This window comes from Bos indicus, chromosome 20 (assembly GCF_029378745.1).
Source record: "Bos indicus isolate NIAB-ARS_2022 breed Sahiwal x Tharparkar chromosome 20, NIAB-ARS_B.indTharparkar_mat_pri_1.0, whole genome shotgun sequence".
NCBI classification, from domain to species: domain Eukaryota; kingdom Metazoa; phylum Chordata; class Mammalia; order Artiodactyla; family Bovidae; genus Bos; species Bos indicus.
In genome coordinates, this window is record NC_091779.1 from 26,068,567 (window position 1) to 26,081,369 (window position 12,803).

Sequence of the window (12,803 nt, forward strand, 5' to 3'; positions counted from 1 at the left end):
TCCTTAAGGCCAGCCAAAGTCATAATCCAGCATATTAGTAAATGATACTTGGCTAGCTGTTGTGACACCAAGGCCACTTAAAAGTGACTTGTACACAAAACACAGGAGAGCCAAGTTCATTAGAAGCAGCTGTGACTTTAGACTAATAAGGTGAGTGTTCTGTTTCTAAAGGCACAGGGTAAAGAAGCCAGGGCAGAAGGAAACCAGAAAAATTCAGTCTGGGTGGGCTGTAGATCCCCATCATCTCTGAAACAAACTTCTTCCTTATTGGTTGCAGTCCAGTCATGAAATCGACAGGGTGAGTCATAATCACATTTTTTTTTAATTGAAAGATAACAGAGTAGAATGGAAGTGATGAAACTATCAGAGTGCAACACATATAATAAGGGTTTTGGGGGAAATTTTTTTTATATGTATACATATGTGTGCACTGGGTCACTAAGCAAAATGTATTGATTTTCATGAGTCACTATCAAAAAAACTTTGAAAGCCATTACTCTAAACCATTTTCTTTCCTTTCACTACTTTTAAATATTCTCTGTCTGTCACTTTTCCCAGCCACTTAATGCTCAGTTAAAACGGTCTACAATTTTTCAGTGATGTCTCTTTCTCATTTTGTCTTTCTATTTCCCATTATCAGGTTATATCAGGGAGATGGAGAAGGTGCTTGTAAGTTTCTGTGTTTAAGGTAAGAAACAACAGTCCTCAGCATGGCCTGTCCTCACAAGGACAGAGTCAATAGGATTCAGACAGAGCAGAACAGCAGAACGGTTTGGAGGTTTCTCATCCTAGGTTGAGAAACAAAGACATGTTCTCTGACTCTCCAGATCATCAGAGAATGTGAACAAGAGACTTTTTCAGTGTGCCTGGCATAACAATTCTGAAGACTTTTTTTTTTTCCCCCTCAGGGAAGATCTAGTTCCAAAATCATTTGTTCCTTGATGTCTCTACCTCAGGCAGAGGAGGGAATGCCATGAGTTGTTATTCCCAATAGCCAGTTGCTATTGAAAAATCAAAGAAAAAATTTACAAAGAAGTAGCATGACTCAGACAAATATAGTGAACCAATATTTTGCTGCCATGGGTCTTGAGGCAGAGCTCCATGAAGACCTTTCAAAAGGGCAAGGAGCAAAACAGAAAATAAATGAATGAAGGAGATGTTGTATAAGAACTGTCCCACAGAAGCCCAAAATGAGAAATAAAAACGTGAGCTAGTGTCTCCATTTTCTAAACTTGTGTCACAGGAAAGGAATAAAACACACGGGCACATTTTTGTTTTTGCGTATCTGTTGGACTATTGCCTTCATCGGGCCCTCACATCAGTACTGCCATGTCCTTACAAAGAGAGCTGCCAGCAGACAGAGTGCTACAGGACAGATTTATAGAAAAAGGGCATTGTTCCATGGTGGCTGCTGTACACAGTAAAAACACATCAGCCATGTGGTAAAAACAAACACAAAAACCCATTGAGTTTGAATTGCAGACAGAACATTCAGGCTTATGAGGAAAAGTCATACCTTCCAGGGCGAAGATTCTTTCTCCCAGAGCTTCAACAATAGTGACTAATGCCAATTCATCAGAGACATTGAAGAAATGCTTTTCAGTGGGTTCACTTGCTATTGATTTTATTTCCTCCACAAATTTTTCAGTGCTCAAATTTCCTCGGTTATAGCTGCCAAGAATCTAAGTCATCAAAAACAGCAAGAATATCTTTTAAATTCTAGATGTTAAACAAGAATCTCAAGCATTTTGTCAATAAGCAAGGCAGTATATGTTAGCATATAGTTCCTTGTTGTTTAGTAGCTAAGTTGTGTCTAAATCTTTTGTGACCCCATGGATGGTAGCACTCCAGGTTCCTCTGTCCTTGGGGTTTTCCAGGCAAGAAAACTGGAGTGGGTTGCCATTCCCTTCTTCAGGGGATCTTCCTGATCCAGGGACTCTTTACTGTTGATCCACCAGGGAAGCTCATATAGTACTGTGGCATAATGCAATTTTTATGTACTTCCACATTCCTATAAGGGTAATTTTCAGAATCTGTAGATTCTTTAATATTAACTGTTTTATATTAATTCTCTAATATATACTGTAATTGCTGTAGAAAAATATAAAGGGTAATCCTGTACCCTTCCAAAGTTTCTTCTCTGCCATTCCTGTGTCCCTCTTTATTAACAGCTATATCTTTAAAAGTAATGTTACAGTTTCTGAGTATCTCTGATATTATTCCAGTCAGTGACATCACCATTTGCTGGCAAAAGCTAACAGCCAGTGAATTGCTTGATCTCAAACAGGCAGTACTTCCTGAAACTCTTACCAAGGGGAAGTCAGACATGTATATTTTTTAAACAGATGTTGGACTAAGTAGTAATCTAACTTGGCAATCTAGAAAATAAACAATTGGGACATTCCTGTTTGAAACAAAATGCTTAAGACAGAAACATTCTTTTTAACAGAGAAGAGACAGAGGCAGGAATTATCTGCTATCAGTTCAGTTCAGTTGCTCAGTTGTGTCTGACTCTTTGCAACCCCATGAATCGCAGTACGCCAGGCCTCCCTGTCCATCACCAACTCCCGGAGTTCACTCAAACTCAAGTCCATCGAGTCGGTGATGCCATCCAGCCATCTCATTCTCTGTCGTCCCCTTCTCCTCCTGCCCCCAATCCCCCCCAGCATCAGAGTCTTTTCCAATGAGTCAACTCTTCGCATGAGGTGGCCAAAGGACTGGAGTTTCAGCTTTAGCATCATTCCTTCCAAAGAACACCCAGGACTGATCTCCTTTAGAATGGACTGGTTGGATCTCCTTGCAGTCCAAGGGACTCTCAAGAGTCTTCTCCAACACCACAGTTCAAAAGCATCAATTCTTCGGCACTCAGCTTTCTTCATAGTATAACTCTCACATCCATACACGACTACTGGAAAAACCATAGCCTTGACTAGACGAACCTTTGTTGGCAAAGTAATGTCTCTGCTTTTGAATATGCTATTTAGGTTGGTCATAACTTTCCTTCCAAGGAGTGTCTTTTAATTTCACAGCTGCAGTCACCATCTGCAGTGATTTTGGAGTCCCCCAAAATAAAGTCTGACACTGTTTCCACTGGTTCCCCATCTATTTCCCATGAAGTGATGGGACCGGATGCCATGATCTTAGTTTTCTGCATGCTGTGCTTTAAGCCAAATATTTCACTCTCCTCTTTCACTTTCATCAAGAGGCTTTTTAGTTCCTCTTCACTTTCTGCCATCAGGGTGGTGTCGTCTGCATATCTGAGGTTATTGATATTTCTCCCGGTAATCTTGATTCCAGCTTGTGCTTCTTCTAGCCCAGTGTTTCTCATGATGTACTCTGCATAGAAGTTAAATAAACAGGGTGACAATATACAGCCTTGACGTACTCCTTTTCCTATTTGGAACCAGTCTGTTGTTCCATGTCCAGTTCTAACTGTTGCTTCCCGACCTGCATATAGGTTTCTCAAGAGGCAGGTCAGGTGGTCTTGTATTCCCATCTCTTTCAGAATTTTCCACAGTTTCTTGTGATCCACACAGTGAAAGGCTTTGGCATAGTCAATAAAGCAGAAATAGATGTTTTTCTGGAACTCTCTTGCTTTTTCCATGATCCAGCGGATGTTGGCAATTTGATCTCTAGTTCCTCTAGTTAACTGTAATTATTTAGATTTTCTATCAGGTTTTCTCAAACATTTAGTTTTAAATTTTTTAAAGTAAGGTTTATTGAGATATAGTTTATATACAATAAAAATCACCCTCTTTTGATGTACAGTTCTATGAATTTTGACAAACCTAAACAGTTGTGTTCCTACCACACTGAGATTGGACTATTTCCATCACTCCAGTTGCCTCTTGCCCCTGTGTAGTCAGTCTCCTCTTCTTTCTAACTCTGTGCAAACACTGATCAATTTTCTGTCCTTACAGCTTTGGTTTTTCTAGAATGTTAATGGTAAGGAATCAAATAGTATGTTGCCTTTTGTGTCTGGTTTCTTTCATTTTGCATAAAGCTTTCGAGAGTCATCCATGTAATCACATGTATTCAGTCCTTCTGATTGTTGAGTAGGACTCTACTGTCTAGATATACAAGTCATTTGTTGAGGACATCTGGGTTGTTTTCAGTTTCAAGTAATTATGAATAAAGCTGCTCTAAGTATTTGTGCTTAGAAATACTATCTGTTTTCTTTTTTCTTGAGTAAAGACCTAGGGATGAAGGTGCTGTGTTCTATGATAAAAGTATATTTAACTTTATAAGAAACTGCCAAAATATTTACCAGAACAACTGTTCCATTTTTCCATTTCACCTTTCCCACCAATAACATGTGAGAGACTCAGTTGCTTTGCATCCATGACAATTCTTGGTATTACCAAGTTGTTTCCTTTCTTCCAGTTTTAGCAATTCTATTGGTGTGTAGGGGCTTCCTTGATGGCTCAGTAGTAAAGAATCTGCCTCCTACTGCAGGCAAAGCTGGCTTGATCCCTTGGTTGGGAAGATCCCCTGGAGAAGGAAATGGCAACCCACTCCAGTATTCTTGACTGGCAAATCCCATGGAAGAGGAGCCTGGAGTGCTACTGTCCATGGAGTCACCAAGAGCATCAGACAGGACTTAACAACTCAACAACAACAATATGTGGATGAACACAACTGTCAGAACTCATCAGATTGTTTACTTTGTGCACAGAATTCACACTGAAGTTTTGCATTGTATGTGCTTCATCAGTTTTGAAAAATGTAATGATCTATAATGTCATGCAATAATATGGATGAATCTTTACAATTTAATATTCAGGTTTAAAAGTTTTGAAATATTGTATGTTTTAGCTTTTATAAAGTTAAAAACAAGAAAGCCTTTTTCAAATTAATTTTTTCCAGATATGCACAGTTACCAAAGACCATTTAGAAAAAAAAGATCAAGAGATAGTCAGTATAGGATTTGGGCTGATGGTTACCAGGTGGAGGAAGGCAGGTGATGAATGTGATAAGGCAGGTGGTAAGTTGTCAGAAGACCAAACTAGCTCTTGGTTTGGGTAGTAATTCATGGTTATTACAATGTTATTAAAATAAGTATGCAGATACAATTATAGACACAGAAACAAAGAAAGTGGGCCATGCTTTGACAATGATGAGAATGTCTCCTGAACCAAAGTTCATGATTCATTCAGTTCTTTGCTCCTGAAATCCAAAACGCAAAGGTAACACTCATGAGCTCTGTGCTATTGCTTGATTATTATTATTATTTTTAGAATATCTGACTCCTTGGGGAGAAGAAGAATTATGACCTTAATGACCAGGAAGTTACCAAAGGTTTCTAGCTTCACTTTATCTTTAAACAGTAGACATGGATTTGTCTGGCATCATTAACAACAGAGACCTCCATGGTGCTTCCAAAGTCCTGTTGCAGAGAAGAGTTGAGTCTCCAACTACAATTCGGCATCGAAGACTGGGTTGATCTTGGACATGTAGGCAGGTGGGCACAGGTGGAAGCATCCGTGCTGGCTACCCGGCCCCTGCCTCCCCTCCTCTGAACACATGGCTCCCCCACCTCTCCTCAGCCACCTGCTCTCAGCTTCCATATACATTTCCTTACTGTTAGGTTTAGAATGTTAGATTTGAAAACTGACTTTGATTAAGATAGGTATAGCTTTTCACTCGTAGAAGGAAAATAACTACAATGATTGTTTTAAGTGTTGTTGTTTATGATCTTCGACATACTTGTTATTTGTATCATAAATAACCGTTTAGATCAACAACTGAATCGCTCTGCTGCTGCTAAGTCGCTTCAGTCGTGTCCGACTCTGTGCGGCCCCATAGATGGCAGCCCACCAGGCTCTGTTGTCCCTGGGATTCTCCAGGCAAGAACACTGGAGTGAGTTGTCATTTCCTTCTCCAATGCATGAAAATGAAAAGTGAAAGTGAAGTCGCTCAGTCGCGTCCGACTCTTCACAACCCCATGGACTGCAGCCTACCAGGCTCCTCCGTCCATGGGATTTTCCAGGCAAGAGCACTGGAGTGGGGTGCCACTGCACCCTAAATGTTAATGTGAGAAAAGGAGTTGGGTACCAAGTAGGCAGGCAGGCAGTGCATCATCTCAAATTTTCCTTCCTAGTGAGAAGGGGGTAGGGGCTTTATTGCTGCTTCTGGTCGGGGCAGGGGCCCATGCTGGAGGGCCCCAGAGGGAGTACTACACATCTGTACCTGGAGGGCTTCCTGCGCTTCAGGACCACCAGAGCATTTCTCCAGTTCCCTTGTCAGTTACCCACCTCCTACACCTGTAAAATGTCCTTGGAGGCAAAATGCCTTACTGTCTGTGACTAACTCTGAGCTGCTTTGAGTAAAGCACACTATTTAGGAAAACCAGAGCTAGCTCTAAGGTAAATGGGCACATTACGTGTGCAGCTTTTTTGACTTTTGAAATTATTCTTGACTAGTATGCCCAGATTTACAGAGGAGCTTTCAAATCGCACCAGAACACAAAAACTTAGCTCCTGTTAATTTGGCTGAAGAGCACATGCCAAACATCAGAAGTGGTCTACGTTTTAACAGAGACACTAGTGCTTTTCCCATTTTGGGGTGCTTGACGGGTAAGAGAATGAAATGGGAACGGTAGTAGAGAGTTGGTCAAATGCTCTTCCTGCAGGTGGGTGTCTCACCACAGCTGGGCGTACATGCCCCAGGTAAGATGGCAAAGGCAGAGTCTCTGAGGTCCAGAGTATTTATTACATCCAAGGTGTGGCTTTCAGGATCTCTGGCCCTTGCTCAACACCTCATTCCCCACTTGGTCTTCTCTGGGCACTCTGGTAGACCTCTCTTTTCTTGGCAGTTTTGCTATGCATGAATTTCTTTTAGATTTATAAAAACTCTGTATCATGTGAAGCCCTCCAAGTCCCCACTGATTTACCTAATTTTTTCTGTAAGTCATTATCTTACCTCCTTGGTTCCTATTTAACATATTTTAGATTTACTATTGAATTGACATGTTAGCTTCCATTTCACTTATAAACCGATGTAGTTAAAGATACACATAAAACATTGTCTTGAACTATACATAGTTGAGGCTCTTAGTTGCAATGTAAATGTTATCAGACATTTAGTGCTTTATGTCACAGGACAGACACAAGTGGGTAAAGTTCAATGGGGAAGATGCCCAGGTAATAGGAATAAAAATAAAATGTATAAATGCAAAATGGCAGTATATATTTAGAAGAAAATATAAGAAGAGAATTCCCACAGAAATTATAAGATAAAAGAACTCTCACAGAATTCACAGGAATTACTGTGACTTGCAGCTAGTTTGAACTATTTTGCATCACAGAATAAAAATGAAAACAGACAGAGATGTTTCTTGGTCCTTTACCCAAGGATCTGGTAGCTGGTAAAAACATTCTTTTCTATGAATCAGAAGAGATACAAAATAATACTTATAAATTACTCCCGTTCACTTAATATGTCAAGCCCAGGCATTTGGTATTCTGCTACTATTTACCTGGAATAGACAGTCAGAATTGAAGCTCCCTTGAGGCAGATGTGTCAAATGTAAAGTATAAAGCTCATTTACATGTAGCACGGTGCCTTTTGTGTGCCAATGAAAGAAATTCTAAGATATTCTCTAACTTCCTTATTTTCATTTGAATGCTGCAGGTGATCCAATTTTACAGCCATTACAATCCCCGCCATCACCATTTAAGGTTAGAATCTGAATACAAAGCAGGCTCCTGCTAGCAATGTCTAATATAGTCTCAAGGGACAGAATAGAGACCATGCAGAAGGGTCCTCAAACCAGCTCAGCGCCCTCACCAAATCTGAGTGTTTCCCAGGAAGTGTTTGCAGTTTTATCAGAGTGCTTATCTTTTCAGTAGTCAATCTTTTCGGAGTGGTTGTCTGCCCCTAGAACACATCTCTGAGGTGTTCAGGATCAAATGGTGAGGGAAAAAAGATGGAGAAGGAGGACGAGTCCAGGCCATAACAGGGCTAGACCCCCAAGAATATTTGATCTTATCGTGAAGAGGTGTGGAGAAATTCCTGAAACCTTTCCATGTGAATACACAAGGAGAAGAAGTAAAATAACTGTCTTATTTCCTAGTTTGGTATAAGTTAAAACACACATATTAGGTTCACTTGGAAAATATATGAATTGGGAAAATAACAAATAATTGTTGCTAAACTGAAATTTTCCTATACTTTTTGTTTATACCATTTCAAAGAGCAATTTGATACTAATTCATTGATTAACATGGGGAAGAGACTCATGATTTTATGGTTCTCCAGGAAGGTTAATGCAACCATGAGACCTCTTTTTGACCAGATAAGAGGCAAAATGTGAATTATCAACCAAGGATCCAACAAAGGGAAACAGATTTAAGGGCAAGAAATATGAATATGCAGTCAGGTATAATGCAAGAGTGATATAAAATTCACTTAAAGTTAAGAAACAAAGAAATGATAGATACTTTAATTCCACTGAAGTTTTCCTAATGTTAATGCCGCTGCTGATTAATTCAGCTCATAGCCTGCATCTATGGTACCTGCAATGCCAGACTATATCCTCTGGGAGGAAACTGAACAAGTGATGGCATTTCTGGTACCCGGTTGTGTGGGACAAACTGGGCATGCGCGGGCCTTGCATCCTAAAGAGACAAGGCATAGTCTCTGCTTGTGGACAGTATCTCTGAGTGAAGACTGGACCATGAGGAATTATCCTCAACCCTGGAAAAGATCAAAATAGCTGTAGTGTAGGAGGAAACAGACAGAACAAGCTCCATCTTGAAAGCAGGACTCCATCTTGGGCCGGACTGTGGACTTTGAGCTATATGCTCAGGATCTATGGAAACGACATACCAACTGGAAAACCAGACATCCCGGATGGAAGAACCCCAGGGCTCATACCTAGACTTTCCATTGCCTAAAAGAATACCCTAATTATCTGTGTAACCAAATAGAATCATAAATTCTATTATGCTTATTGGGGTATGACCACAAGCCTATTGATAATTGTCCACTGTTAAGTACCTAGGCTTAAGGCATATGATCACGGGTTAACTTTGATTGTATCTTTCTCTTCCTTTGTTCATACTAGTTTCAGGGAATTTGGGGAGGTAGGTTTGGGCATGTACACTTAGGGTATATGGGCTTCCCTGGTGGCTCAAAGGGTAAAGCGTCTGCCTACAATGTGGGAGACCTGGGTTCAATCCCTGGGTTGGGAAGATCCCCTGGAGAAGGAAATGGCAACCCACTCCAGTACTCATGCCTGGAAAATCCCATGGACTGAGAAGCCTGGTAGGCTACAGTTCATGGGGTCACAAAGAGTCGGACATGACTGAGCGACTTCACTTCACTTAGGGTATATAAGGTTTTCACAAAAACTGGTTGGGGTCCTTGGCTAAGAGGAGACTGCCTTGAGCCTGCTGTTGTACTAAACTGCCCTTCATTAGCTGCATCGTCCTTCTGAGTGAGTTTGTTTCCCAGAACACGTGGCTACAACATTTGGTGCACGGCCCGGGCAACTCCTCACTTTGAGGAGACAGGTCTCATTTGAGGCCACCCCGAGGCTTTGTGGCTTGAATCTCCTAAAGGGGGGAAGGGGCCTCGCCCCTCTGGAAGAATTCAGCCTTTCAACGCCCGGTTTCTTTGCTTTGGCAGGTAGTGAACGGCAGCAAGGAGAAGGCAATGGCACCCCACTCCAGTACTCTTGCCTGGAAAATCCCATGGACGGAGGAGCCTGGTGGGCTGCAGTCCATGGGGTCATGAAAAGTCGGACACGACTGAGCAACTTCACTTTCACTTCTCACTTTCATGCATTGGAGAAGGAAATGGCAACCCACTCCAGTGTTGTTGGCTGGAGAATCCCAGGAATGGGGGAGCCTGATGGGCTGTAGTCTCTGGGGTCGCACAGAGTCAGACATGACTGAAGCGACTTAGCAGCAGTAGCAGCAGCAGAACGGCAGCAAGGGAACTGAGTGCTCAGGTGAAGAGGAACCCACACATCAGGGTGGAAGTGGGGGCCTGATCACCCCCCTGGGAGGGACTAGAAGGAGTGGGGACCCACAGGAGCATGGAATAGACAGGCGGCAATTGCTTGGTACACAGGTTGATGAGCGTGTTAGGGCTTAGGAAGGAAATCTATGAATGTCATTTAGGAGGTAGTGTCCATGCTGTCTTAGGGAAAATTATTACCAAGCAATCGCCAGGGGATTGTTAGGAGAAGAAACTTGGTCGTTGTGTGCTCGTATTCTGCCCTCCCCAAGGAGGTGTCCCATCTGCTGTGAAACTCTTGACCCCCTCTGAATTGTCAGGCTAGAAGGCGGGGGATACATAAGTGAATACGAACTGGCTTTTCTGAAGATGGCTTGGGATGTGGGATATTTAACCCATCTGTGTTTTCATCTGCACCTGATCAAATCCACCAAGGCAGAACGGACTTTAAAAGTTAAGGGAGAAACAGTCTTGGACCACGTGGTGTTCTGGTTCGGCCGTGCCAACTGGCAGGTGAAGACACGCCAATCCGCCTTCTCCCTCTGGGATCTGGCAGGTAAGGCTCTTCTCACCCCAATTAGGAAGGAGGTGGAATGGCAATATAAATGTTTCATTGAGTGGCAATATCAGAAGTACATAGGGTACTGAGAACTTTGTAGTCAGAACGAAAAGGAAAAGTAGAAGGTAAGCAAGATGGGGGGAAGTGAATCTACAGCAACTGTATTGGAGTGCATGATTAAAAACTTAAAGAAGGGATTTGGAGGAGACTATGGGGTGAAGATGAAGCCTAATCGCCTCCACAGACTCTGTGAGGTCGAAGCCCCCTATGGGAGTAGGATGGCCACCAGAGGACACCATGAACTTAAAAACAGTGGAAGCAGTCTATACAGTAGTCATAGGAGAGCCAGGACACCCGGATCAATATCCATATACTGATTCATGGCTATGGTTAGCTCAAGACGCTCCTACTTGGATAAGGTTCTGTATCCAGAAGGGAAAGGGAAAAATATTAATGGCACAAAAATTGACTGATGATAAAAAAGGAAATTCTACAGGATTTGGACAGGGATGACCTTCCCCCTCCCCCATACTGGATAATGACGCGCCCACCGCCCAGTGCTCCAGGAGGACCGGAGGCCGCCTTAATGCCTGATCCAGGGCCAGATGAAGTCCTGCAGCAGCTGCTGCTCCTCTGCCAGCTCTCCCGGAGGTCGTAGAGCTGCCACCTTGGCGGGCTCCGATCCCGGTGACAGAACCCTCTGGCCAACACTTCCAGGATCCAGCTCCAGCCAAACCGCCCAAGCTATACCTGCCTCTCCCGGTGAGTTACTGATCAGAAGGGGAGGGAGATGTTGGAATTAAGCAGAGACTGCGCTCTGCCAGAGAGCCAGAGGGAACGAAAGCGAACAGACAAGAGATTTACAATGCTAGCTACTGCTCTGGAAAAGTCTATCTTGGCCCTCCAGAAAACCTCCTCTGCCCCAGGGACAGGACAGTCCTTCAACCGGTCCCAATGGAGGCCCCTGGCCCCGTTACAGCCAAACCAGTGTGCCTGGTGCTGAGGTTTTGGCCACTGGAAGAATGAATGCTCTAAGGCAAGGAAGGAGAAGGAAGCTCCTGCAGTTGTGAGGGTTGCTGGCTTGGAAATTAAATAGGGCTGCCAGGGCTCAGAGATATTAGGTCCCCGAGAACCCATGGTAACCTTAAAAGTGGGGGACCAAACATTCTTGAGTGCCCAGTACCCCTGTTGGGAAGAGACTTTCTCTCCATATTAGGAGCACAAGTGACTTTCTCCCCAGAGGAGAGGCCCACCTTCCAGATGGACATTATGACTTATTTGCTCTGTCTCTCAATACCCCCCCAATATGAGTGGAGGTTGCATGAGCCTCTGAAGGAAGAGCCAGGTGGGCCGGAAGAGCATGAGAGAGAGCTAACTCAATTATTCCCTGAGGTCTGGGCGGAAGATACTCCCCACCCCCTCCAACCAGACTGGCTAAATAGAGGCCCAGGCTGGCATACTACCCCACATCAATAGATTGAAACAAGCGGGCATTCTGGTAGAGTGCCAGTCGGCTTGGAATACGCCAGTACTGCCAGTCAAAAAGGAAGGAGGACAGGACTATAGGCCTATATAGGATCTCAGGCTAGTCAACCAGGCTACTGTGACTTTACACCCCACTGTTCCAAACCCCTATACCTTACTTAGCCTCCTCCCACTGAGGACTAAAGTTTATACTTGCCTAGATCTCAAGGATGCCTTCTTCTGCATATGCCTCGCCCCAGCGTCACAGCCCATCTTTGCCTTTGAATGGGAAGATCCAGTCGGGGGCACCAAACAACCACTCACCTGGACTCCCCTACAAAGGTTTAAGCATTTCCCATCCATCTTTGGGGAAGCCTTGGCTTCTGACCTGGACTCATTCCACCCGGAAAAGTACAGATGTTGGCTCCTACAATACATGGGTGACCTGCTGCTGGCTGCCGAGACAAAGAAAAAATGCTGGGAAGGGACAAAAACAGTGCTCCAGCTGCTGATGAAAGCAGGTTACTGGGTGTTGAAGAAGAAGGCACAGATCTGCAAGGAGGAGGTAAGGTATCTGGGGTTTGTTTTAAAGAAGGACACAAGGTTCCAGACCCTAATTGGGTCCTATATACTGATGGCACTAGCCTGATCAAACAAGGACAACGGCTGTCAGGTTAGCCAAAGCGGAATTATTGGTACCGGAGGAGCTGGCACACACTCTGGTAAACCAAACACACCAAGCGACCCACCTAGGCCATGCTGCCTGCTCACAGGTTAATGCTGCCTCTCGGCACAGACAAAAACCTCCAGAGGTTCA

General features: G+C 43.4%; 1 protein-coding gene across 3 annotated transcripts in view; it reads right to left on the minus strand.

Moving 5' to 3' along the window:
- The window catches only part of ITGA1 (integrin subunit alpha 1), a 182,045-nt gene that overhangs the window by 65,105 nt on the left and 104,137 nt on the right, over positions 1–12,803 (minus strand). For all 3 annotated transcript variants that reach the window (XM_070774687.1, XM_019982758.2, XM_070774688.1), the window contains exon 9: positions 1,517–1,682. In XM_070774687.1, coding sequence (XP_070630788.1) covers positions 1,517–1,682 — 166 coding nt within the window. The remainder of the gene's footprint in view (positions 1–1,516; positions 1,683–12,803) is intronic.